This window comes from Neopsephotus bourkii, unplaced genomic scaffold (genome assembly GCF_033783945.1).
Source record: "Neopsephotus bourkii isolate Nb327-2 ecotype Australia unplaced genomic scaffold, CSIRO-AGI_Nbou_v1 NB_230, whole genome shotgun sequence".
NCBI classification, from domain to species: domain Eukaryota; kingdom Metazoa; phylum Chordata; class Aves; order Psittaciformes; family Psittacidae; genus Neopsephotus; species Neopsephotus bourkii.
The window spans coordinates 1,255,776-1,283,043 of NW_026900740.1; the positions used below are offsets into that span (position 1 = coordinate 1,255,776).

General features: G+C 40.7%; 2 protein-coding genes across 3 annotated transcripts in view; both read left to right on the forward strand.

The window, feature by feature from the left end:
• Positions 1–643: 643 nt before the first annotated feature.
• On the forward strand, positions 644–18,788 carry ATP6V0A2 (ATPase H+ transporting V0 subunit a2). 2 transcript variants are annotated; one of them, XM_061344652.1, is made up of 20 exons: positions 644–791; positions 2,600–2,678; positions 4,042–4,139; positions 4,935–5,072; positions 5,573–5,673; positions 6,517–6,643; positions 7,420–7,502; positions 7,847–7,940; positions 8,261–8,473; positions 9,015–9,165; positions 9,901–10,040; positions 11,003–11,160; positions 12,640–12,730; positions 13,027–13,145; positions 13,554–13,764; positions 14,293–14,412; positions 15,305–15,424; positions 16,659–16,776; positions 17,378–17,549; positions 18,403–18,788. In XM_061344652.1, the coding sequence occupies exons 1-20, from the start codon at positions 675–677 to the stop codon at positions 18,503–18,505; spliced, it is 2,553 nt and encodes an 850-aa protein (XP_061200636.1). In that variant the 5' UTR covers positions 644–674; the 3' UTR covers positions 18,506–18,788. The 2 variants fall into 2 exon arrangements, with proteins under 2 accessions (XP_061200636.1, XP_061200637.1); XM_061344653.1 differs by lacking the exon at positions 2,600–2,678 and having other exon boundaries at positions 685–791.
• An 867-nt stretch (positions 18,789–19,655) lies between these two features.
• The window catches only part of DNAH10 (dynein axonemal heavy chain 10), a 54,226-nt gene continuing 46,613 nt past the window's right edge, over positions 19,656–27,268 (forward strand). Inside the window, exons 1-9 of the mRNA XM_061344656.1 lie at positions 19,656–19,982; positions 21,774–21,895; positions 22,680–22,779; positions 23,148–23,263; positions 23,545–23,749; positions 24,453–24,613; positions 25,329–25,559; positions 26,207–26,397; positions 26,865–27,063. Coding sequence (XP_061200640.1) covers positions 19,742–19,982; positions 21,774–21,895; positions 22,680–22,779; positions 23,148–23,263; positions 23,545–23,749; positions 24,453–24,613; positions 25,329–25,559; positions 26,207–26,397; positions 26,865–27,063 — 1,566 coding nt within the window. The 5' untranslated portion in view covers positions 19,656–19,741. The remainder of the gene's footprint in view (positions 19,983–21,773; positions 21,896–22,679; positions 22,780–23,147; positions 23,264–23,544; positions 23,750–24,452; positions 24,614–25,328; positions 25,560–26,206; positions 26,398–26,864; positions 27,064–27,268) is intronic.

Below are 27,268 nucleotides of genomic sequence, written 5' to 3' on the forward strand. Positions count from 1 at the left end.
GTCAAGGTGGCAGTCCCTTCCGCAGTAAACCCCTCATGCCACCTGGTGTGGGAGCAGTGGACAGATTGTTTACACTTCTGAAGAGTAATAATGCCTTAGATGTTTTCATGTCTTGATCTGTAACTCTCTGTTCCAGTTAATGCTTTGCATTGGCAATCCTTATGTGACCTGGGCTGTGCAGGGTAAGAAAACATCTCACAGAATCACGGCATGATTTGGGTTGGAAGAGACCTTAAAGCTCACCCGGTTCCATTCCCTTTCCACGGGCAGGGACCCCTTCCACTGGAGCAGCTTGCTCCAAGCCCCTGTGTCCAACCTGGCCTTGAGCACTGCCAGGGATGGGGCAGCCACAGCTTCTCTGGGCACCCTGTGCCAGCGCCTCAGCACCCTCACAGGGAAGAGCTCCTATCCCAAGCCTGCTTTCACCCTATTGCCTTCCTATCTCCTCCTTTACCGCAGGAGGCCGGGCTCCGGCAGCCTCAGCCCCGCCGTCGGTTGGCCGCGGCGGCTCCCCGCCCCCCGGAAGCAGCTGTCCGCGCTGCCGGCGGCGGGCAGGGCCAGGCCGCTGCGCTCCGCCATGGCCGCCGGGCCGCGGGCTCCCGCCGCACACCGCTCCGCGCCGCCCCGGTGCCCGCCGCGCTGAGCCGAGCCCCCCCCGCCCGCCGCAGCCCGCCATGGGCTCGCTGTTCCGCGGGGAGCCCATGTGCCTGGCGCAGCTCTTCCTGCAGAGCGGCTCGGCCTACGAGTGCCTCAGCGAGGTGGGCGAGCGTGGCCTGGCCGAGTTCAGAGACGTGAGTACCGGCGGCGCGGCCTTCTGGGTTGGATGAGGGGGGTAAAAGGACCCTGAAGGGCCCAGCGGCGTGGGGGAAGCCGAGCACCGAGAGGCGCGGTTGGGTAGGTAAAGGTCTCATTCCCATGGCCCGATGCTCCATTCCCGTCTGACTTGCAGGCGTTGGGGCTAATCCTGGTACTGCATTCGGGTGATGGAAAGTCAACGTGGAGCCCCAGACGCTGTAGACAAGGCTATTTGGGCATACTGTATTCCCCCTTTCTTCCAGAAGTAGCTTAAACTTGGGTAGCTTTTTGCAGTAGGATCCCGTGGGAGAGCCCATTACCCACTTGAAGCCGCAGCTGACCTTAGGCTGGATGTGTGTGTGTACAGCTAATAGATACGTCCAGCCCACTGACAGCTCGATAGAAATATCCTGGCTCTCTGTAGGTTTTAATTCAACATCACAGGTTGCTGGTTTGTAAACCGTGTCTGTTCCTGGAGGAGCAATTCACCTGGGTGGAAACTGCATGCCTGACTAACATAAAATTGGGTCGGGTAGTTACTAACATTGTTACTGTGTTGTCTCATCATAATTATATGATCTTTGCCTGCTGACTGAGACTTTGGAATTTCATCCAAGCTATCTTCAGAATAGGTTGCAAAATCATTGTAGGGAAAGTAGGGAGAACTTAAATTAACAGCTAGTTAGTAAATATGGCAGGTAGGAAGAGATGGATGTGTAAGAATCATTACGTGGGGTTATGTGTAACATTTTGATGCCATTCCAGGTGCCTGGCACACTGTTTATTCCAGAAATAATGTATTAGTGGTTCTGATTTACAAGCTGAATAAGTAGTTGGAGACAATTCATGCTTGTGATATAGAATCATAGACTCATAGCATAGTTAGGGTTGGAAAGGACCTTAAGATCATACAGTTCCAGCCCACCTGCCATGGGCAGGGACACCTGACGCTAAACCATCTCACCCAAGGCTCTGTCCAACCTGGCCTTGAACACCGCCAGGGATGGAGCTTTCACAGCTTGCTTGGGTAACCCATTCCAGTGCCTCACCACCCTAACAGGAAAGCATTTCCTCCTTATATCCAATCTAAACTTCTCCTGTTTAAGTTTGAACCCGTTACCCCTTGTCCTGCCACTACAGTCCCTAATGAAGAGTCAGTCCCTCCCCAGCATCCCTATAGGCCCCCTTTAGATACTGGAAGGCTGCTATGAGGTCTCCACGCAGCCTTCTCTTCTTCAGGCTGAACAGCCCCAACTTTCTCAGCCTATCTTCATATGGGAGGTGCTCCAGTCCCCTGATCATCCTCGTGGCCTCCTCTGGACTTGTTCCAACAGATCCATGTCCTTTTTATGTTGAGGACACCAGAACTGCACCCAGTACTCCAAGTGAGGTCTCACAAGAGCAGAGTAGATGTGCATAGAAAGAGTCTTACAAAACTTAACATTTCAAATAGATTCCAGGTAAATACGTTGTAGAATTTGCTTGTAGAAAGGGTTTTTGTTACTTTGAAGTTGTTAAATGGTATTTTAAAACTGCTGGAAGAAGATTAGGAATGGTGTCTCCAGTAGATCTCATTACTTTCATATTTGAGTAAAGCTAGCAAAGGCATTGATAATTCTGCTGTGATAAAACCAACCTCGCTACTTTGTGGCTTCTTAATCTTTTTAGGTTTTCATACCTTCTTAGCTGAGAAGCACCCTGTAGACACAGAGCACATAGAATATCTGCAGAATTGGCTCCACAAAGTCACAGAAATAGCTGTGGGGTTTTAAGACCTAATAAGCATTTTTTCCTTTTCCTTCAGCTTAACCCAAATGTAAGTGTATTTCAGAGAAAATTTGTGAATGAAGTAAAGAAGTGTGAAGAAATGGAAAGAATACTTGGTGAGCTTGATTTTCATGTCTACCCTTTCTCATCGCTGGCATTATTAAAGTTTACATTACTAGAGTGGAACTGCAGTGAAGGTTTCAGCAACAGGTTTTTAATCTTCCCAGTATTCCTGATCTGCATACTCTAGAATCTGATAAAGTTTTCATGTGTATGAAAAAATACCTAAACTGCACTCAAATGTAGTCTTTATGTAGCTTTTTTGGAGCTGGAGATGACTTGTTGGTAATACTGAATTGGATCAGAACATGAAAATGTATTCCTTAGCTTGTCTTGATCTGCTGCAGCAGTTTTGAGTGTTACCTCGAGCTGTTTATGTTGGAAGTGATCTCTTGGGATCACCTCATGAACCTCCAGCTGGAGCAGGTTGTCCAGGGCTATGTCTGGTGGGATTTTGAACATGGAGACCCCACAGCTCTTTGCAGCCTGTTCCAATGTTTTCCCACTGATCCCTGTTTCCTGGGTTTGTGAGCTGTAAAACCGATTTACAACCCAACATGCATGTGCTGAATAGGGATTGGGGTGATTTTTAAGCTCAGAGGTGAAGAAGAGCTGTTAATAGTGCTGCTAATGAATAATTGAGACCATTTCAGTATTGACTGCTTAAAACTCTACTGGGAAAAGGGAACCTTTACTGTGGATATTTCCTTGACTATAAGATAAAGTCTGGTTTTCATGTTCTGTAACACAATACTGTTGAACTTCCAAGCACCCTCAAAAGTTATTAATGATTGCATTCACATGGCAGTTAATGAATAGAGAAGAGGATGTGGAACATTACAGCCAAGATACAGATTTCTTCAATATATCCTGAGGAAAAGTTGCCATTGAAGGATTCTTTTTGTTGGAATCTCTCATCAGAGTCATGTGCTGGTCATGCCAAACCATCCCAGTAGCTAGTTGCTACATGCCCAGTGGGAGCTGCATTTGTTGTCAAGGTTGCTTAAGCTTCCTTGTTTGATCAATTTTTATTCCAAACATGGTTCAGTGAGCAAAATGTCAGTCTCTGGCAGATGGCTAACAGAAAGTGCTATCTTGCAGCAGCAAAGAGACACTATGAAGTGGTCAAAGCTACTTAAAAAGTACTTGTGGTTGGAAAATTTCAGTCAGAAGATTCTGAAGATTGCTTACTTCTGCAGACTTCCAAGACAGAGATGTGCTCTGTGTTTTATTCTTGGCCCCTCTCTTTTGAAGACCACAGTGTGTGTTGTTGCTAAAATCAATGAATTAACTAGGTTGGGCCTGATGCTGCAGTGCCATCGGCACCATTGAGAACAGCTGGAGGTCAGCTCTGCAGCACTCTAGGAAGCACAGGGCAAAACAGTTTCCTTTCTGATTCTGTTTTCCTTCTCACTCCAGGCTATTTAGTACAAGAAATTAAAAAAGCGGATATTCCACTTCCTGAAGGAGATGTTGCTCCCCCTGCCCCTTTGCTGAAGCACATTCTGGAAATCCAGGTAACTTGTCCACGCAACAGATGCCAAAAGTGTAGCTCTGGATCTTGGAACTTAATTGCTTTCTATCTTATGACTTAAGTTAAAGGGGGGGTACAGGAGCATTTGCTTTCCTCTTTGTCCAGTTTCCTTTCTTTCTGCCAGTGTGTTACTGCAGAGACTGTGAGGGTTTGATGCTGACACAAAGCTCCTGTGAAAGGGTCAAAGCTGACTCAGGGGGTTTGCGGTTGTCTCGCTCTTTTGATGGATTGGTGTATTACACTGTTGCTGGCTGTAGATGCAGTCCTTCCACCTCATTTATTGCTTTGGGACTTACCTAAGACTCTTTTCATGCATCCAAAATTTCCAGGGTGCGTGGGAGTTTTGTGTACCCAGGGCTCTGCTTGTTTTGCTGCATTGCTAAACCTGGGGCTGTTTTCTCTGAGTGCTTTTCCTGGTATTATGTTAGCAGTAGAAGCTTGTAAAATGCAGATATAATTTCAGCTGATATTCTTGTTTTGCTGTATTTCCATTAAAATAATAGATAGGTGTCTTCCACCCTGTACTATCTGAAGTTCTAACTCCAGGTCTGCATTACTGAGCTTAGACACATATTAGGGGCAGAACAGAAGACTTAACAGATGCCAGTGGAGGATTAACTGTACTCAATACAAAGCAATCTTTGGCAGACTGAGGAATAAAACCTATGGAGCTTAAACACCCATCACTGAGGCAAATTAACATGTGCTTAAAATTAATTCTCCCCCAATTTCCAAAACAGTGGAACTGATTCTATGTCATTTTCTGTCCGTGTCTTAGGAACAGTTGCAGAAACTGGAGACAGAATTGAGGGAAGTGACTAAAAACAAAGAAAAGTTGAGGAAAAACCTGCTCGAACTGACAGAATACATGTGCATGTTGGAGGTTACACAGCGATTTGTCAGGAGAACATCTGAGGTACTGCTCCTGTTCGGCAGGGATTCCGTGTCGTGGCATTTCTGTTGCCTACTGTTAGTAGTTAAGTGTGTGATTTGATGCTGGGCTTTACAATGCTATACCTCATTTGTTATTTGTGCTCAGTATCTAGAGATGGCAAGGTTCTGGGTTAAAATGTGCTCATGTACATAGTGAGGCAGAGGGGCTTTGTCATTTCTCTGATGAATCATCTGAATGTTACTGCTGATGCCAATTGCAAATGAAGGTGTATTTGTGTTATTTTGCTGCATAAGCTGTGCCAAGAAATTAACCATGTAACTTTTGCAACACTATCATTGCTAAGAGCAGTGCACTTGAGATCCCAAAATATCTCTGTTGTCTGAACTGAACACAGGGAAGGGTTTTATGGTGTTTTTTTTTAATCGAAATAATTAACTTATTTTGTTCTTTGGAATAATAAATGAATGGAAGTTGTTGTTTTTTTTCTTTCTGAAAGCTTTGAATGATCTTTCTTTTGCTAGTATGAATCCCAGTTACATATAAATTATGAAGAATTTCCCTCTGTGGAGAATGAGCCATTGGTGGATTACAACTGCATGCACAGACTGGGTGCAAAGCTGGGGTAGGTACGGGTCAGGCTGCATACAGCAGGCTGTCAGTGTGAGCTGTTCCAAACCTGCTTGATGAGCTGCTGGAAATAATGGGCTGTTTCTAAAAGATGGACTGTAGTGTGAGTGTTGTGATTTCACATGAGCCAGACCATTTTAGACAGGGTAAAAATCTGACCCAAATGTACCTTTGTAACAAAATGGGATTATTTGAAGAGCTTAATATAGGAGAGCACTAAGAACACTGTCACAAAACTTCCATCAAGCCGAGTATGTTTGATAAGGAGAATACCTAAGTCAGTTCTGCTGCTGTTCAAACTCTGTTCTAGGAAAAAACACAGTGTTTTAATCACTTTGCAGCTATAAATGTAATGTTATCCATCCCTGGCAGTGTTCAGGACCAGGTTGGACAGAGCCTTGGGTGAGATTGTTTAGTGTGAGGTGTCCCTGCCTATGGCAGGGGTTTGGAACTGAATGTTCTTAAGGTCCTTTCCAACCCTAACTATTCTATGATTCTATGATTAATGATATTGCCTACTTGCCTTTAAAATGATGTATGGATACTGCTCTCTACAGCACTTTTGAGAGAGTATCTTACCCAGAAAAAATTAAGAACCTGACTATCAAAGAAAGAAATAAATATGATTCTAGTTCTGTGCTCAGTTTTACAATCTGTTTCCAAATAGAAATTGAGTCTATTTTATATACGAGTTTCTTCCCATTTAAGGTGATGCTTCCTTCATTAGAGATGGCAGATGTTAAACTAGTGACTGTATGATCCTGAATGACGATGTACTCTTGGAGTTTTAATTCTTCTTGTGGAGTTTAGGTTCTTTTTCAATTTTCTTTTTCCACAGGTTCATATCTGGCTTAGTTCACATGGCAAAAGTGGAAGCATTTGAAAAAATGCTGTGGAGAGTCTGTAAAGGGTACACTATTCTTACATATGCAGAGCTGGATGAGTGTCTGGAAGATCCAGATACAGTGAGTAAATGTTACAACTGCCGGTTTATGTTGTTTGTACTTTCAATAAGATTTGGGAGAACTGTGCTCAGCTTTGCCTACACTGAATATGAATTATTTCCCAGTGCCCTTGGAGAGAAGACTATTTTAAAGTACTAGAACTTGTGAGACCTCAAAATTAGAGGTCTTGGTGCCACCATAACTATTGGAATGGCAATTCAATTTATCAAGGCTCAGCTTGATGAGTGCAGAACTTTACTGTGGAATAGCAGTGACTTTATGGCTGGCTACCTTGATCAAAATACATGGCAAAAACGGCTGCTTGGGTATTTATTAACTAGGTCTGTAAGGACCTTTTAATAGTCATTTTGCTTGTTCATTCAGTAGTTCAGGAAAAAAAGGTTGAGTAGGTTTGGTCTTCTATGAAGTTTTCTCTCTGAACTTCAGGAATTTGCTTTCTGTGAGTCAGCAGTTAGGGCTGCCTAATCTGACACTTCTGAATGCTTCAAGCCTAATTTGTAACATTTTAACTTGTAAAGACTTTTCTCTTGCTAATAATTCTGAGATGATAAAAAATAATCTCTTATTTTCCCTGAAAATGGTTTCTGGTTTTTTTTTTTGATATAGCAAAACCCAAGGTGTTCAATTTTTTTATCTTGATCTTCACTAACTTGGTGGAAAGTTAATGCTACTTACACAACTTTTTCTAATTATTCAGATTTGTTATTTTGCTCTGTATGATGTTAGAGGTGGTTAAATACAAACCTCATCAAAACAAATTCTTTGGGTTTTTTTAGGGTGAAAACACAAAATGGTTTGTTTTTTTAGTATCCTATTGGGGTGAACAGATTGGCCAGAAAGTTAAGAAGATTTGTGACTGGTAAGAAGTAAAACTTCATATGTGTAATTTCTTTATACCTGAGTTACTTTTTTTTTCAGTTTCTCTCCCTCCTTGGTTTTTAGTGTTGATTTTTAGGCAAGCTTTCTGAAGTTAAATTTGTTGCCCCTTTCCTTGCGTCTAGCTTTATCATTATGCAATGTAGAAATAAATGTATGAGTCATTTTAGCTGCAGTCCTTATTAAGCACAGGCAAAATACTGGCTCTCTCAGTGGAATCTGTTCCATGGTTATTAAATGGCAAGTTGCAGATTTGACTAGGGCAAGGGGCTGGGTGATTTGTTCTGGTTTAGTCTGTTTATTTAACACAGTCTTGTTTTCCCGTAGCTATCACTGTCATGTGTACCCCTACCCAAACAGCATGGAGGAGCGCGGGGCAGTTATTGAGGGACTAAATGTTCGTATTCAGGATCTTCATATTGTGAGTAAATAACAGTGTTCCTTTTGCTGTACTTACTGCACCACAGAAAACAATATATTCATTAAATATATGAATATGGTTCTAAAATATATCGGCTTTGGATCTGTATATGACTATGTTATGTCCCTGGTCTGGTGTTGCATGTATCTGTTGAAGTTCAGGGTACTTGGCCTTGCCTTCTGTTTTAAGCAGTGGTTAGTGTACTCTCTTACAAACGTAATCTGTCACTGGACAGATAGTAGGTGCTCTTTCTGTGCACCTTTCACAAAACCACTGTTACATTTTCAGTAAAATCCTTTTGGTTTTTTTTGTGGACAAAGGTGCTGCATAAAACTGAGGATTACTTACGCCAAGTCTTGTGTAAAGCATCTGAATCCGTCTATACATGGGTTATCCAAGTGAAGAAGATGAAAGCCATATATCATGTACTCAACCTGTGCAGTTTTGATGTCACAAATAAATGTTTAATTGCTGAGGTTTGGTGTCCAGTGGCTGATCTGCAAAGTCTGCGCCATGCGTTGGAGGAAGGCTCAGTAAGTCAGCTGAATGCACGCTGGTGTTAAAACTGTTGGCTTGAAGTCATTTATTTTCTTTCCTTATCTGTAGAGTTATTTCAAAGGGGCTAAAAGTCAGTCATAGGGGTTGGGAGTGGTGTGTGGTTGTAGTATTTTTTTCCCTTGAATAACTTCTGTGTTGGACCCAAGTGTGACTGGGCTCGCAATGCTATTTGGAGTCAAGTCAGAGGTGCAAATTCCCTTGTGTTGAGTGCAAGCTCTGTTGTCTTGTTTTATAGGAGAGAATTTTTAGTAACAAATCTTTTGTTTTATAATACTGAGTGATGAGTCCCATCTGATGTTTCATATAAAGTATGGATTAGAACGCTGCATAAGCAGTGTTATCAGAGGAAAAGATTAATCTAAGTTTTTAGGCACAAAATGATAAATGTTAAACTTGGGGCTTAATTTAAGGATGTTACAGGATCAGTGCAACTGCTAATAGAGGAAGTGTGTTCATTTTGATTAGATAAAGCATCCACTGAGGTTTTTATATAAATGTCTTTCTGCCTATAACTAGAGGAAGAGTGGAGCTACTGTTTCTTCATTCATGAATACCATCCCAACAACACAGCCTCCTCCAACTTTAATACGCACCAATAAATTCACCTCAGGGTTCCAAAACATTGTTGATGCTTACGGAGTTGGAAACTATGGGGAAGTTAATCCAGGTTGGTCCTTCTGAAATGGGAACTGTGAGCTATCATTACTGCTCTCCTTGTTAAGTGTTTAAATACCTTGCTGAGTTAGACACTAGTAAAGGCAAAATGGTGACAACCATACTACTTATGAGTAGCTGTTTTAAAATGAAAGTAGCTCATCAGAATTACAAATGGTCTCCAAAAAGTAAGATGAGATTCTATTTTGATTAGTTATTTTAGCACTAAAGATAATGATAATAGCTGTATAGTGTTCCTTTATGTATTTTACTTTGGGTGAGATAAGCTATTTAGGAGGAAAAAAAAGTTTTGGTAATGGCTGTTGAGCTTACTGAAGCATGGAGCTTATCGCTTGAAAAACTGCAACTTGTACAGCCCAGTTAGTTTAATGTCCTTATGTAATTTTGTAGCCATGTTGACTCTGTCATACTGTACATTATAAGAATGTACATTATAATACAGAACTGTTTATTTGGGGCTTATTTCCTGGGCTCATATTGCCATCCTCAGAATTGCCAGCTAGTGCTCCACTGCGGAGGTCTTGTTACTAAGGGATACACAGTAAGTAAGCTTTAAACCAAGTTACATTTATAGAAAAGGTCTATTAGTAGGGGGTGAAATGTCTTTCAAACTTAAGGCTGAGAAATGTTTGAGAGGTTAAAGTAGTTGAATTGCTTGGGCATAATTCAGAGAGCAATGTCATCTGCTGTGCTGTAGCACCTGAAATCTGTTCTTTTGTCATTCCAGCTCTCTACACTATCATCACTTTTCCCTTCCTGTTTGCCGTTATGTTTGGAGACTTTGGGCATGGCCTGCTAATGTTCATATTTGCACTTCTGACAATACTGTATGAAAACCACCCTCGATTACAAAGATCACAAGATGAGGTAAAAGGAATTAACAAATAATTGACTTCCCATCCAGCAAGATAACTTCAATTTTGAATAAGTACTGTGTTTCTGAAAAACACTATTTATAGCATATGTATTAGACTGGGTTTTCTCTTGTTGCAGGATTTCCTGTGTTTGATTGCTCAAGATTAATGTGATACCTTAACAAACTATTCACTTTTCTTTGAAAGGGCAGAAATAATCAAGTTGCAATGAAAGACTGACAAAGATTAGTAGATACTGTTGGACTTACCTTTCCTTCTGTTAGGGCTGCTCAGTGATGTGTTTTACAGCATGTGATTACAGTGACTAATGTTGAGGATAAAATGATTATTCAAATTTCATTTTCTTGTTTCTGAAAATGAGTTGTAGTTTGAAATACATTAAATTTATGTAATTTTTGAATCATACAGGGTTGGGATGCAGGAACACCTGCATCTCTAATTAGAATTATATTTAATTAAGAATGGTTGCAAATGTCTTAACTTCTTGAAAACTAGTTTCCAGTGAAAACACTTTCCAGGAAGGAAATGTGGATTAAGAAGTGTAATGGTGCCAATGAGGAAAGTCTCAGTTTGTCATGGGAGCCTGCATGGGGACTTCAGTTCTCTGCATTCAATTTAACCACACCTGCCTTTCAGAATATACTTGCTGCTTGTCCTGTTTTCTAACACATGTAGACCTTTATGTGTAAATCAGTCATATAAAGCTGTGAAAGTGGGGAGCTGAATTGCACTCATTTGGTGGCTGACATTGTAAATTGCATATTCATGTACATAAAGCGAAATTCTGTGTTGCATTTTGGTTGGCCTCTTCTTCATATTCCTTAATGACTGTTCACAAGAGTTTCTAGAAGTCTTTCTATGGCAAAAATGTGTTTCTCTTAGAAATGTTCAGATAACAGTTGTTCACATGGCAGATGATGAACTCTCCTTTTATCTTCTTTCCAATACTTACAGATAATGAGAATGTTATTTGAAGGCCGATACGTTCTTTTATTGATGGGGCTGTTTTCTGTATACACTGGATTGATCTATAATGACTGTTTTTCAAAGTCAGTAAATCTCTTTGGTTCTGGATGGAATGTTTCCGCAATGTTTGAACAGAGGGTTTGGCGGTGAGTAGCAGCCTCTGTGTGCTATACCATTAAACCAAAAAGGTACTTCCTGCACCAGTTTAATCCTTTTGCTCACCCCTTTAAACCATCCTTATATTGCGAGTAGTAAGGTAGCAAGTTCTGGTGCACTAAGGGCTACGTGATAGATAGCTTAGAATAAAAAAAGGCAGGAATAATTACTAAAAAAAAAATCAAATTGCCCATTATCTTAAATTGGGAAGTCCCCAGAGAGCACAATTTCCTGCAAAACCACTACTAGAATTTGAATATTTAATTCACTCAGTGTATTGGGTCAATCTTGTATTTATCAGTGCTGCCTTGCTGCGTTTACAGATCACCTGGAACACTTTCTAGGGTAGTATCATTTAGTATAGATGACAGTCAGTCTTCTCTGGAACAAATAATGCTATATGCCAGCTAATAACTTCTAATGATTAAAAATTGCAGCTGGGATAGGATCTTTTAATGGGTAGTAAGAACTTGCAGCTTACTTTATGAAGTGGTATTTCGAGGGTTTATTCAGTCTCTAAATCATCCTAGGTGTGTTTTGCATCTTGTTTTTTATGGTCTCACAAAAGTGTTCTTAGGAATGGCTGCACACTTCAGTAGTATTGAAAAATCCTAATAGAAGGCAATAGAGCTTTGTTTTGTGTATTCTTTTTAAGAAGTGCACTGCCTCCTGTGCTATTGTCTTTATGCTGATGGTTCTGTTTCCAAAACAAAACCTGTTATTTTCCAGGAGAGGTTTGTATGCATCAGACTGTGAAAGGAATAGAAAACACAGGGCTAGTTTTGGAGAAATTTATTCTAGGTCCTGTTTCATGAATAAACAACCAAAGAGCATTAGCATTTACTGTAGCGAAATCCACAATTCACAATGAAATTACCCATCAATCATTAATCTCTGCAGTTTTTCTTGACAGTTAAGAAGAAAGTAGGCTATGTGAATTTTCAAACCTCCTTTTTCATGAAGTGGGATAACCTCAGCATTGTGAGGTGTCATGACCCTTTGGTATTTAAGTGTTCACAGCTTGCATCTCATTTTGCCTCAAAACAAACCCACTGACCTTGGTTAAAATGTGAACAGCTTTATTAGAGTGGAAATGCATCCACATGGAAAGGGAAAGAAGATGCCAATTATTTTTGGGTGTTAGTGAATTTTATATGAAAGCAAATTGTGAGCTTTTTAAATGAAACTTTCCATTCTAGGGGAATGAGGAATAAAATCCAGAAACTTCCCTTTCAAAGACAGTGAGTGCGAATTAAGCCCAGACTGTGAGTTTCTAGAGATTTCTAGAATCTGTTGTTTTTATTAGCTGGGCCCTTTGTGCCTGGAAATCTTTTTATTCTCTTAAATGTCTTACAGTGGGTAAGCAAGTCATATCAAGCAAAGCAGGAGCTATGTGATGCTGACTGAAAGTACGTGTCGTCACTATGTTGAAACATGTCAGGTCTGATGGTGGTTTTCTTTCTCTGCAGTCTTGAGGATCTGAAGTCTAACCATTATTTAGCACTGGATCCAAATGTTTCTGGTGTATACAACGGAGCTTATCCCTTTGGAATTGATCCGGTTAGTTCTATTTGTTTAAATTATCCATTTGTGGTGATCAGCCATTTGTAAATTAGGCTTTGTTATGTGTATGAGGAGGATAAATCTAACTGGAAAAAATACATTTCTGCTTGCATTTTCCAGTCAAAAAGAGCTTTTCCCTTCACAAGTCAAAGATTTAAATGCTTTCACAAAACTGAAATCTCAGTTGTGATCTGCATTTGAGGTAGAATTCTGGTGTCCAACAGAGAAAGGACACAGTTTTATTCCTCCTGTTACACTGTTCTTTAATGCTGGTTTTGTTTTCTCTTCTTCAGATCTGGAATCTGGCAAGCAACCGTCTCAGTTTTTTAAACTCTTTCAAGATGAAAATGTCTGTGATTTTTGGAGTTACTCACATGACGTTTGGAGTTGTACTGGGGGTATTTAACCACTTGTAAGTACAAGAAGTTAAGATAATATTAACATAGTAGCTTTTGCCAAGTCTTGGATTGTAACCATTGATCTGGTAAGAGAAACTGGAACAACTTTAAAACTGGCATAATAGTATTTATGAGGTCATCCTTCACATAAATTAGATGATGTGTCAGTGTTATGCCAGAAAATCTGAAGACATTAACTAATACAAGATTCTATTTCACTTACTGCTGAATTGAGATCCATGCGTCTGAGGTCTTGATTTCCACTGAAATACTTGATTAAAATGTCACTGAATATGAAGAAATCAGTTCTGGATTGTAATTTCAGTCCTGCCGTTTAAAAGTGCTGGGTACTCTTCTGTTTCATTGAAATCATGTTTGTAAAACTCAGTTTTCATTCCCCCCATCCCCATTTATCATTGCAGGCATTTTCAGAAGAAGTATAATATTTATCTGGTTTTTCTTCCTGAACTTTTATTCATGATGTGCATCTTTGGCTACCTTGTGTTTATGATCTTCTTCAAATGGTTGGCGTACTCTGCAGAGAACTCTACGTCTGCTCCTAGTATTCTAATTCAATTTATTAACATGTTCCTGTTTACTGGTGATGAAACAGAGCCCTTCTACACTGGACAGGTTAGCAGTGTATTACAAGCTTCTGAAGACCCATGTCCCCTGTGCAGATAACACTTTGCCCGTTATGAAAGGCTGAGTGTCTCCTGGGAAGGGGAGTGTTATCAGCCTAAGGGGAAATTGAATACACATTATGATTCAGCAACATATTTATACCCTTTAACTGATTGTATGATTTTATGTAGTGACTTGTGAAAACACCTGTTTCTAGAACAAAATCTTCCAGGTTAAAATTTAGGCTAGAGAACAGAGTCTTACACTTGTAATTCTGGTGCTTTTCTATTTGCTGTAAATAATCTTACTAAACTGAATATGAGTAATACCTTAGTATAGAACCCAGTCCTGAAGAGTACCCTAATTAAAGAGTCTGATTAAGTAAAACACATATATGCATGTTCAGTTTGGAGAACATGCTCACTGAAATCATTAGTATTTTTCTTAGGTTCAAACAGGCCTTTAAAGGAAAATGGGAAGGCTTTTCAAACTTTTGAATCTGAGCTAATCTCATTTTTTTCTTTCCCCCTCCAACAGGTTGCTCTGCAGAGGTTTTTACTTACTATTGCTTTTCTTTCTGTTCCTGTAATGCTTTTTGGCAAACCACTTTATTTATATTGGTTGCAGAGTGGAGGCCGAGGCATTAGAATGTACAGGGTAAGTAATGAGAGACACTTGCGTGTTTCTTCAGTGTAGAAGAATTCAGCTGGTGTTGTATTGCATGGGATGTCCTTACTAGAATCATAGAATAGTTAGGGTTGGAAAGGACCTTAAGATCATCCAGTTCCAACCCCCCTGCCATGGGCAGGGACACCTCACACTAAACCATGTCACCCAAGTCTCTGTCCAGCCTGGCCTTGAACACCGCCAGGGATGGAGCATTCACAGTTTCCTTGGGCAACCCATTCCAGTGCCTCACCACCCTCACAGGAAAGAACTTCTTCCTTCTATCCAATCTAAACTTCCCCTGTTTAAGTTTGAACCCGTCACCCCTTGTCCTGTCACTACAGTCCCTAATGAAGAGTCCATCCCCAGCATCCCTATAGGCCCCCTTCAGATACTGGAAGGCTGCTATGAGGTCTCCACGCAGCCTTCTCTTCTCCAGGCTGAACAGCCCCAACTTTCTCAGCCTATCTTCATATGGGATGTGCTCCAATCCCCTGATCATCCTCGTGGCCTTCTCTGGACTTGTTCCAGCAGTTCCATGTCCTTTTTATGTTGAGGACACCAGAACTGCACACAATACTCCAGGTGAGGTCTCACAAGAGCAGAGTAAAAGGGCAGGATCAGCTCCTTCGACCTGCTGGTCACGCTCCTTTTGATGCAGCCCAGGGTACAGTTGGCTTTCTGGGCTACAGGCGTACACTGCCGGCTCACGTTCATTTTCTCATCGACCAGCATCCCCAAGTCAACTTGCAAAGTTTTTGACTGTGACATATAATGCAGCTGTAGTCCTTTAGCTCTCTTTTTGCTTTGCTTGTAACTACTTTAAATTTCAAACCCAACACTGGCAGTCCATGTGAAGACACGACACGTTTCCATTTTGTAGAGTGGCTACAAGCTCGTTCGAAAAGAAAGCGAAGAAGAACTTTCTCTGTTGAGATGTCATGATGTAGAAGAAGGAAGCAGTCATTCAGACAGTGGGCACAGAGAGGTGGAAGGAGAGGAGGTACTGTTTTTACTGAATCTCTATTTTGTGTGTCCTTAAAAGCAAGTTAGAAGTGGGAAATCAAGAAGATAACCTGTGTACTGAGTCCCTGGAAGTGTTCAAGAAAATCAGCTGAGCTTTTACAAAGACCTTAATGCCTGAATGCAATTTACTTTGTTTTGTGTGTGCTGTTTTCTCATTATTGCTTGGTATATTCAGACTGCTGCAGTAAACCACAGCCTGTCTGAAGTGGAGAACAGAGGAGGGGTTTATCTGTATCTATAGGCTTTGCATCTAAGGCCAGTTTTCTTAACTGAAAGAGTGGGATAAAAATCACGGGGTTTGTATGATTTTATGGGTTCTTAAAATTAAGGCAAGAGGATGGCTGCCCAGCTCCCTGTTAATTAATCTTGGCTTTTCATTCAGACAAAAGTCTTTCTGTGTCTGCAAATAACATCTTGTGATGAGGATTACTGCTCCAAGGGGTTGGGAGACATGGGCAACATTCCACAGCTGTTGCTGTTGTTTAGTTTGAGCAAAGTTTTAAAGGTCTTAACTGATTCCACTGAGTCCATGTGAATTGAAAGACAAAAAATTGCTTCAGTTTCCCCTTGTGCAGACTATGTATGGGACTTGCTTCACTGGGGTAGTAAACTCGTGCTTCTTATTATAGAAAATACAAGAATTGTTTGCTTAAATAAAACGTGTCATTGTTCCATACAAAGTAAGCATTGACATTTGCAGTATTATTAGTCTTGGAACTCTTCGTTAGCAACAAATATTGAATATACTTGTTCATACTTGAACAAGTATGAGTTTACAGTATTATATTTAGTTATTTTTCTGTCAGTAGCACTGCTAATGATGAATCCTGGTTTTAAAGATGCAAAAAATTGACATGGTAAACTTACAACCTCAATAGAATGGGAATTAGAAACAGGGCTGGTTTTACTATTTAGAGTTTTCAAGTATTAGATCATATTCCTAGTGGAAAACATCAATTGCATTCATTTTATCTATTCACAAAGTTACTGGGGAAACTAACTGGAAAACCATAGCATGTAATTTTTTACTGTTGCCTGTGTAGTTGGCATCTCAAACATAGCTGGTCTGTTTTTACTTGATACGAAATCAGTGTATTACCCCATAATGGAAATTTTCTTCCATGTATATTAAGATTTGCAGATCAGTGTTTTTGTTCTCTCGTGTTGTACTATGTTGTTTAAATGGATACAAATGTATTTTTATGTTTTAGTTTGATTTTGCAGATATTTTTATGAATCAAGCAATTCATACCATTGAATACTGTCTAGGATGTATTTCTAATACAGCCTCATATCTGAGACTCTGGGCATTAAGTCTTGCTCATGCACGTAAGTGGGGGGCTTTATTATTTTGGTTGGTTGGTAGTTGGGGTTTTTTTCATGTCTTGATTTTTAATGCTGGTTGCAGGGAGGCTGGCCTGTTGAAGTGAAATTATCTATGAAATGATCTTTTTCTTAATTTATAAATACTCCCTCTTTAAACTAATCATGATCTGTGGAAAGCCCCCAAGCTAAAATTGTGACACTGTTTGGAATGTAGTGGTTTGCTTCATTGATTGCTCTGTGCTGTAAAGAGGCCCGTTATCTGAGCACAGTATTTCCTCACATAATAGTGAACCAGTAGTCACAGAAACATTTCCTGCTTTCCATTGATTGACTACTTTGGAAGCATTTATGTTGTCTTAGTGTCATGGTTTAAAATCTTGCCAGCAGTGAATCTTATTTTGAAACTGAGATGTACCTTTAAGTATTCCAGGGGAGGGAAAGAGAAGGGCAACTAACTTGGGTGTGGGGAAAAGGGGATGACTGCTTGTAGTTCCCATGTTCAGCAGATCCTGTAGTACTGTTTAAACTGGAGTGCAGGTCAGAGTAGCTCACTATGTGTGTGTATCCAGTATCAACACTAGTTAGGAAATCTGGTTTTTTATAGAGTTATCAGAAGTTCTATGGCAAATGGTGATGAGAGTGGGTCTCCGTGTGGATACAACCTATGGTGTCTTACTGCTGGTCCCTGTTCTAGCCTTTTTTGCTGTGCTAACAGTTTTTATTCTTCTGGTCATGGAGGGGCTTTCTGCTTTTCTCCATGCTATACGACTTCACTGGTAAGTTCATTTTCTGTTTATACCACTTTAGCATATACTGGCTTGTTTAAGAGGGACTTTTGTGTCAAAATATTAGGTGCCTTGTTAAAAATAAAAACATAAATTTGAACAGCTACTGTAATGTACTTATTTAATTATATTAAATAAACAGCTTATTAGTTGAATATGATCATTCCTCTCTAATATTTTCAGTAAATTCAAATATTATATTGGCTTATGATGCATATTAACCTCAACCACATTTAGAGTTCATTTTGGTGCAGACTGTGAGTGGATTTGATATATACTATTGCAGTTTTTTGCACTACAGAATATTAGTCATGTGGGTAGTTTTAATTTCAGTTTGATTATATCACAGAATGGCTTCAGTCCATTTTATTTGGTTCAACAGAACACTTGCATATATTAGTCAGCAAGACTTTTGCCAAAGTAGGCCTGCCGACCCTTTTAATCCTTTCTTAGTCTTAAATTCACGAGCTGCACATCCGAGTGGATTCAGAGAATATTTAGCTTGAAACCTAATGAAATCTACAGTATGGGAAAAAGCAGAGCTATATGCATTATAGAGTATTGTCCTTATGATACTGTGTATTTGTAAAGCACTTAACTGCAGTTAACTAGAATACAGATTAATAAGAAGTACGAAACAAACCATTACAGCACCATGTTGGTGTGTTTGGGTCTCTGAGCAAGTGAAATTTGCCTGGGACTGTGCTAGGAAGCTTAAGTAGCTGCACAGAAAGCATGAGTGACAGGATTAGGATTGGTTTTGTTCAGCTTCTTGCGTTGCACAGTTCTGTCCCTTGACAGCCAGTCTTTTTGGATTAATCAGAGGCTTTTTTTGTCGTTTTAGGGTGGAATTTCAGAACAAGTTCTACTCTGGTGGAGGATACAAGTTTACGCCTTTCTCTTTCAAGCACATTTCTTCACATTTTAATAAAGATGATGCGGCATAGTTTGGCTGCTGTCAGCAGAAATGGTTGGAATTGTCTGCAAATAATCCTGTGATTGGATCTCACCTCTGAATGGTTTCTTGTAGGACAAAGTGTTTTCCACTGATTGCCTTATAATGCAGCCAAATACTTCGGTAATACATACCTCCAATAGGAATACATAGCGGAGCTGGAGCATCTTGTAAAGTATATAGATATAAAATGTACATTTTTCTTGATAAACTAATGTTGTAAATTAATTTTATTCTTGGAAAAAAAAAGAAAAGTTGTTACTGCTTGTCCTAAATCCAGTGTAGACGTGTCTTTTTTTTTTTGTTGAGGCTGTTTATTTTCTTGAATGGCTACTTTTACATTACCTGAAATACTCGTCGTCACATTAACCATTCGTTGCTATTCACTCACTTAAGCAAGATGCCATCCCATCTACTTAAGGAACAGCACAGCGTGTTTTTGGTGTCAGGATTATAGAATGTAAATTTATACATATGCTGCCCTCTGACCCTACTTGAAATTACACTGAAAACGTTAACTTTTATCCTGTGTTCTGCCCAGTTATTACTTTAGTTAACAGCACAGCAGTGTTTTATGGAAGAAGGCAGGATTGGAAGCAAACCCCTTACTTCCCTGTGCGGAGAAGCTCTTACATGCTGTTCCCTAAAGCCAGTTGGGTGCAGTGCATCAGATCTTGGTGGTTAAAAGCCATAGACCAAGGCTTTTACACTGTCAGTTGCGGGCTCGAATAAAAGAATCCAACTGCCTACTAGGAATTTTTATCCCAGGTTCTATCGTCGGTGGGTCTCATGCAGCATTCCTACTCCTAGGCATGACTTTTGTCCACAGACTAAAGGATGAGCCTTCCCCCGTGTAAGGACGTACTTAACAGCGTTACCTGATGTTGTTGAACCAAAGTTTATACCGTGGAAAGGAGTGATTTTGTACCAGTGTGAACATGGGGATATTTCCACGATTTAACAGCCGTTTGTTTCACACGAGTTCCGAATAAAACCTCCTCTGCGCTCTTTGTACCGTGCCCTTTCCCCTGCGCCGGGCAGCGCTGCCATGAGGAAACGTGTCCGGAGCCCCACGTTCCGTCCCGCCGGGCGCGCGCGCAGCCTGAGGTAAACGGTCACCCGCGCGGGGCCGCCTCCTGAGGCGGGCGGGCGGGCGCTGCCATTGCTCCTCCCTGCCCTGTTGCTGTGGCCACCGGGAGGCGTCGGCCGGGCCTCGGGGTCTGCTGCCATGAGCGCGGACGATGTGCGGCTGCAGTGGGTGCGGGACCGAGCGCTCGCCGCCCTGGGGCTGACCCAGCCGGCGCCATTCGAGGAGCTGCTGAGCCGCGGCCATGGCGAGGAGGCGCGCACGGTGCTGCGGTTTTTCGACCGGGGCACCCCTGAGGGCAGGGACGAGGAGAGGGAGGCAGGCGCGGTGCTGCTGCTGCTGCGGGCCGAGCGGCGCGGCGGGGACGGTGAGGAGGGAGCGGGTGAGGTACCTGTCCAGCTCCATGGGCCCCCGTTTGTCCTGTGTGCTGAGCCCCAGCCCATAATGAAGACATTATTCCTGTCCTCACTCCTTTCCCTCGTTTTCCATCCCTTGGGCAGTGTCCAGTCATGATCTGTTCCACCCATTTCCAGACCTTTCTGATTGTGCCCTGGTGGGATTTGCGCCATCCCCGCTCCAGAGTGGTTGTATCTTGTCTTCCCCCCGTTTTGTGTGCGTGCAGTGCAGGGCACACAGACCAGTTTGCAAGAGGCAAGGCGCAGGTCACCTCTTTCCTGAGCAGGTCACTGAAATGGCGTCCTCTGTGATGCTGGAAGGAAATAGGTGTTATGAGCGCGTGAGGCGTAGTTGTTGGCGGCCATGTTGCCACAGGGGCTAAATGTGAATATCTAATGTGGCTGTCTAAAGCCCATCGGGCCGTATCTGTAACATAAACAGCTTCTTGTTCTGGGCAGCACATCTGACTGTGTTTTCTAAAGTGTCTGCCTCAGGATGCTCCTTTGAAAGAATGCTGCCCTAGTTTGACTCTTTCCAAACAGATGGGAAGAAAGAGACTGCTTGGGAAGAACTAAGTCAATTCACAAACACATCTTCCATCCAGTCCGTTGTCTGTGACCTCTTTTACTGGCTTTAGAATTTCAGATCTTTAGAGATTAGTTTTATTTAAATAAATAGAATGAACATATTGCTTTTAGTAGGAATGAATTAATTTCCCTTGCTTGAGAGTTGCAAGCTCTTCTCTTCCCTCTGATGCAGTTGGAAGTGGTGATCCTGTAAAGCGTTAAGGTTGGTCCAGTGCTGTAACCACAGTATTGCAGATAAGCCCCTCACAAAAAAATGGAAAAGAATCAAGGAAAAGGGGTATCAGGAGATGTTCTGTGGCAGAGAGATTCAGTTTTTTGCTATACCTGGTGTAACTACCACAAACTTCTGAAACTTGGTACTTGCAGAAGCAAAGAGGCATGACTTTGTGTTTTACAGCCATAAAACCATTTTGTTCATACTGCACCAGAAGGGTAGGACTGCGGGAATTAGATGCTGAGGTCTGGGGTGGGTGTAGGCAGACTGAAAGAATGGTACAGTTCAGCTTCCTCCTTTGCACCTCTGAATGGAGGCGGCTGCAATGCTGCAGGTTAACCCTTAAAAGCAGTAAGACAGGGAGAATTATTTATTGCTTGATAATGATATCAGCACACAAAGGATCCAGATGGGGATGCAGTTATGCCGTTTCCACTTCAATGTCCAGAAGCCTGTGCTGAAAGGGGAGGAAGACATGATGCACGTTCTGAAAGAGCATAAAATGAAGTTCAAAATTCTTGACTGGCTCTGGGATTCATGCTGCTGTTCTTGGGTGACAGCGTCTTCACCATCACTCCTTAGGCATGACTTAACTGTAAGCGTTTTCCACATCATAGATCTGGCATGACAAACCCCATAATTATTTGCATTTCCTTTTGCAAAGTGGTTTTGAAATGTGTTAATCTACTTGTTTTGTCATTTTGTGTTGGAAAATGCTAGTAGGGATATTCTAAATAAAGACCAATTACCTGTGGAATGCAGTAGAGTCACTTGCTTATTTGGATTCAGTTCTTCAGCAAAAGTGCTGTCCTGTGGTAAAATGTACAATTAACACCGAGTTTGGATGGCTGGTTTTGAAAGCCGATGCTGAAGATGGAAGAAAATGCTGTCAGTTTGAGAAGGAAATTGGAAAGATTCATCTTATATGTGTGGAGTATCTGTACTTTAACAATTCTCTCGTGCTGTTCTTTGTTAGAGATGACTCAGAAAGGCAAAGCATCTCTGCAATCTACAGACAAAGAAAGTGGATCAGCTGTCTCTACTGGGTCTGAACTAGAACAAAGATCTACAACTCACCGTGTGGAGCATGCATCTCAAGTAAGTGTTGCATTTCACTCTGTTCCTTTGTGAGTATGAAGATGCTGGCTTTCTGACCCAAATGAAACTGGTGGGCACATTGCACTGGAGGTACAGTGCAGAGCAACTCAGAGCAGAACAGAACATTTTGAAAGAACAGGAATTTCCATTCAAAACCAATAGCCTGTATTGTAACCTCTGACGTTGTCTGACAAGGTGTTGCAAAGGTAAGGTACCTAGCAAAAATCAGGCTTCTGGTGAGAAAATGCAGCAATGAATTACTCAGGTGTCACATTTGCTCTTCCCAGAGCTGCTTGTAAAAGAAATGTTCCAGTTAAAATCATTGCTAGATAAAGACATCATGAGAGGAGCACGTAAGAAACTGTGAACGGAAACTTTTTTACCTCTTTTACATAATTAGCTGGTCAGGATGGAGTTTGGAACTAGGTTTGGTTTATGACTGAGACGCAGGTGGAAGGGGAATAGGCACTTGTACATTCTGAGAAGGGTATGGAGGGGCAAGCATTTAAGTGTTTTTTGGTTTCCTATGTTTCAAGCACTAAAGCTTTTAGTTCTCTTGGTCTGGAAGTCAACATTGTTTCTAAAGGTGATGATTTTTACTGTTAGCTGAGTGATTTTTTAGAATGTCATTCATTTTAGTAGTTTTCTTCGACAGCGATGTGAAGATCAGGGATTTAAACTAATGATCTGTCCTTTTGCTTACAGCAGGCAAACAATTTCTTACTGTTAAGAAATGTGGCAGCAAACAGGAATAGTCAGAATTCTTTTTCATTTTCTGTTTCAGCTACAAAAGGATGGCAAAGTGTGTTTTTTTGTGGCTCTTGATGAAATTCCTGAAGAATTTGTGTCAGATTCTACTGTGTATTTTCTGAGGGATGCAAATGGTATGTGCCTGACTCAAATTCCGATGCACAGCAGCAGTGTGTTTTGTTCTGGTAGTTCATAAACTCAATGACAATAGTTACTCCAGCATCTGGAGTAGCTCTGTTTCTGGTCTCAGTCAGACCTCAGTATCTAGCTCCAGCCCCATAGGAAACAGCTTCTACACTAAAGCAAACAGGCATTTCCACACTTATCTCCAGGAACTCTCAACAGTATGTTAACTTTAATGTAGTGCTCGTGACTGGTTCCAGCATAAACGTTTAAGGGAGCTCACCAAGCATCAGTATGAGTGGTTTGAGGCTATGGAATGGACATTATGCTTTCTGTATCAAATAATCAGATTTATGCTAATTGTTTGTATACTGTTTAGAAAGTGTTACTGAACCTAGTGACCTGGCTGAAGCTAATGAAGTTCTCCCTGAAGTGATACAGTTTGGTGTACTGACCAGTGATTCTCTTTTGATGCTAAAGAATGTTGTCCCACAGGTAAGAGTGTTACAGCTTTTATATATGGAGTGTTTCTGAGTGATTTTCCTATTTAGTATTCTGCAGACCAGATGAACTATGCAGAAGAAATAGTAACATTTAATGAGTGACTCTCATAAGCCAAATAGAGTTTTTGTTAATCCTTATTTGATATTTTGTTCCCAAATTTTTGTAAAAATGTGGAGATGGGCATTATTTCATTGCCTGGCCCTATATGAGAAACATTTAAGAGTGTTTTTTAATATGAACCATCTAATCTGTTGTACCTGTTTGAATTATAGATGTTTTCAGCAGCTCTCTCCTATGGTCAGCAGCAGACTGGGGAAACTTCGTTTCATCCAGATAGTGAAAACACAGATTCTGAAAAAAGGGATTTACGTGAGACTAAGTTTGCAGAAAAGAAAGACCAGGCTATGGAATACTGTAAAACTCAGATGAGGAACAAGGTTCAAATGGATGAGCAGCAGACTGCACAACAAATTGCAGGTGAGTGTTCTGCCTGTGCCAGCACTCTGGTCTTTAGAGTACAAGACAGTAGAAAGAGGTTCACTTAGGAATGGCTTTAGAGAGAATGACAAATATCTACGGTTTCTTGGGAAGCTCCAGCCCTGATTAAAGTTTCTTTTTGCTGATAACAGCAGTATTTTTACTGCCTTCAAGAATAGCATGCAGAAGAGAAATGGATTAAATCAGTGATAGTTTTCCAAGCAGTCTGGAGTAGAATAGGAGAGAGGGTAGATACGCCTTATTGCTTACCAATGTTGCAGGAACTCAGGCCATAGCAGGGTATAAAAAGTTGGAGAGAATGAGACTTCCACATGTTGTTTATCATCTCCTCTCTGACAGGGGCTACTGTCATGCCATTACGGAGAGTGTGGTGGACAACAATAGGCAGATTAATAATCTTCAGCAAAACCCTGATCCTAGTTCTTAAGAGTTAGAAAATGGTTTAAGGTTTGAAAGCGGAGAGCTTTTCATCTATTTCTAGGAATATATTTTAGTTTGCTCTCTGTTAACTGTCAAGCAATTGGCTGTAATTTACTATATTCTGAAGTAGGCAGAGCAAGGGGTGTGTTATCTATCCTCAAGTAACCAACAAAATGGAAGGCATAACCCGTTCCAGTGCTACTACTTCATCAATTCTGACAGACAGAACAAGACAGTTAAATCTATGTGCCTTTTCTTCCAGTAAGAGCTATTAAACTGGAGATGCCAACTGTAAATCTGACTAGGGAAGTGACTGTCCTTGCCGCAATTCCAGAAGTGGTTAGATCTCTAGAAAGTTGTGCAGTGACCTGGCAGAAATTAGTATCTGCAGCTCTGGAGGAACAACTGGAAAAGGTTCCACAGGTAATGTTGCCTACAGCACTGTAATGTTGCCTATAACACCAAGCTTCCTTTATTCCCAGACATTACTTCATTTCCCCACATAATCTCTTTGAATGATTGGTGCTCATTTCTTATCCATCTTTGTTTGATTGTTAGGAAGCCGTTTACTAATTGATGTAAAGTGGAACAAAAGTAGTGAGGAACTGTGTGACTCTGAGAAATAGAATACAAATAGAATATGAAGTAACTCAGGGCAGATCCTACCCATACAGGATAACTGCACATTTATCTGCACTCTTCTAAAGAACCATGAAATATTAAAAGCTGCAGTGATGATTAGTTTTTTTAAATAGACAACTATATTTTTGCTTGGAAAAAAATCATATCCCTCTAAAGAAATTCCAGTTGTAAGGTTGTGATTCTACAAACACTTGTGACTAATGCCATTACAAATACTCAGGGATTTCATGTCTACAAAGTTACTTGTGCGTAAGCTTTTTACAAGCATAGACTCACCAGCTCCAACTCACAGTTATACCTCCCATGAGCAATTCCCTTCTGTATGTGTAAAACTTTTGATTTCAAGGATCTTCAGTCTGTGTTGTTTGCAGGGTTAAATCATATCAGTTTTTTTCTCATCATATAGCGTTTTGAAAGGAAGGAACAAAATTCCTGGTTAGAGGATTTCACTCTGACATAATGGTAATTTGGAATTTGTATTCTATTTCACATTTAGGGCAGTGGTCCACTTGCAGAAGTTGACTTCTGGCGTGAAAGAAATGATACTCTAAGAGCTCTTGCTGAACAGACAAAGCTTCCAGAAATGCAAAAAGCCTTGCAAGTGTTACAGGAAGCTGAGTCTGAGCATATTGGAGATTTACAGAAAGTCTTAGGTGACCTCAGAAAATATCATGCAGAAGCTCTAGATAACGTTAAGTTTCTTGCAACTCTTGAACACCATTTGAAGGTATGTATCCTGAAGAAAACTTTGTGGAATTTAACTGTAGTTACCTGAGTTTGGTTTCTCTGATGATATGATCACCTCTTGTTTATTTTTTACTGTTTATCAGCAATAAAGATACACTCTAGCTTTTTATAGTTAATACAAAAAAAGGCTTGCTTATTGTGTTTGAGTTACAGTTGATCTAATATTTGAAGCCCAGAGTTGTGAGCAACTTGGTTTGTAAATCACAGCCTTGGGAGAATTTGGTAACATAGCTGAACTGGGGAGAACAAAGATTTCTCTGCTCCATTTTTGAGGTAGCATCTGTCATGGATTACAGCTGATGTCTCAATTTTTAAGTTTAATTGCAGATCATCCAAACATCTTAATGAAAAGTTGAGCCAAAACTGGTTTTGGACATCTTTTACAGAGAAGAGAGTATTAATGGGACAGAATCTAAAAAGCATTTACAACAATAAATGCATATTTGCGCATCCTTAACCATGTGTGTTACTTAGTCACCAGGGTGTTTCCTTGACTGGGTTGTTCATTTGATAATGTCCCAGACTTTCCTGACTTCAGGTATCTGTAGAATAAATGTTGGTTTATAGAATATGGATTTGTAAATTTTCCTGATGTCTTATTCACAGTATTGATAATGCATTTAACAGAACTTAACATATGGCGCTGGGTTTAATGTTGTCTTGGACACAATTCCTTCCCTGATGAGTGGCCTGAGGGTGGTGTGGATTATCTCATGGCATTACAGCAAGGATGAGCGGATGGTTTCCCTCATGGAGCGAATTGCATGGGAAATTGCAGAAAGAGTGTACAGAGCTGTGGATTTACACACACTGTTTAAGTAAGTACTGGGTTCCTGTTTAACTAGGAAGTATTAAAAGCTTTGCCTGTTCTACACAAAGTGCAGTAGATAACACTTTCATCAAATAGGTCTCAGTGTTTTTCACTATCTGAAGTTGTATTAGAAGGTCGAAAGTGGATTTATTTTGTAATTTTCCTAAATTACTGACTCAACCCTGAAGAAATAGGTGCTTGTCCTCCTTTGTTTCAAAAGGAGATAAGTCAGTAAACCCAGTACAATTATAGTGGTAAAAAAGTGGCATAAATTTCATCAAAATCAGTCCTAAAATAATACCTCCTTTCAAAATTGGTCACACTGAAAATTAAGACCTCACAGTTATAAGTTTTTCCTGGATCTTACATAATTAGAAGCTGCTAAACCAGGGTATATTCATCTGGTTGAGATACCGTTTTCCATCTATAGTCTTTCTATGTATAGTATCTTAACTGCTCTGATTTGATTAATAGAGAAGATATAGCTGCTGCCAAAAAGAAAATAGCAGACGCCAAAAGCACTCTTCAACAATGGAGGAAATGTTATTTTGCTGTTCGTGCCCAAATTGAAGCATCGAGAAGAGAACCACGCTGGGAATTTGACCAAAAGCGTTTATTTGGAAAAACAGATTATATGGCTTCAGTCTGTCAAGATCTGATTGATATTTTGCAGGTAGTAATATAGACAATAAATAAAGAGATTGTGTGATCGCTGTCTTATTCTGTAGAGGAGATTCTTTTATACTGTAGTTGTTGAAATTTTAACAGCCTTTAGTTTTTGTGATTAAGACCTGAGCAGTACCTTATATTCCAGCAAAGCTGCACTTAATGCTTGAGACAAAATAACTCTTCTCAAGCCACTGGCTGAGGAAAGATAC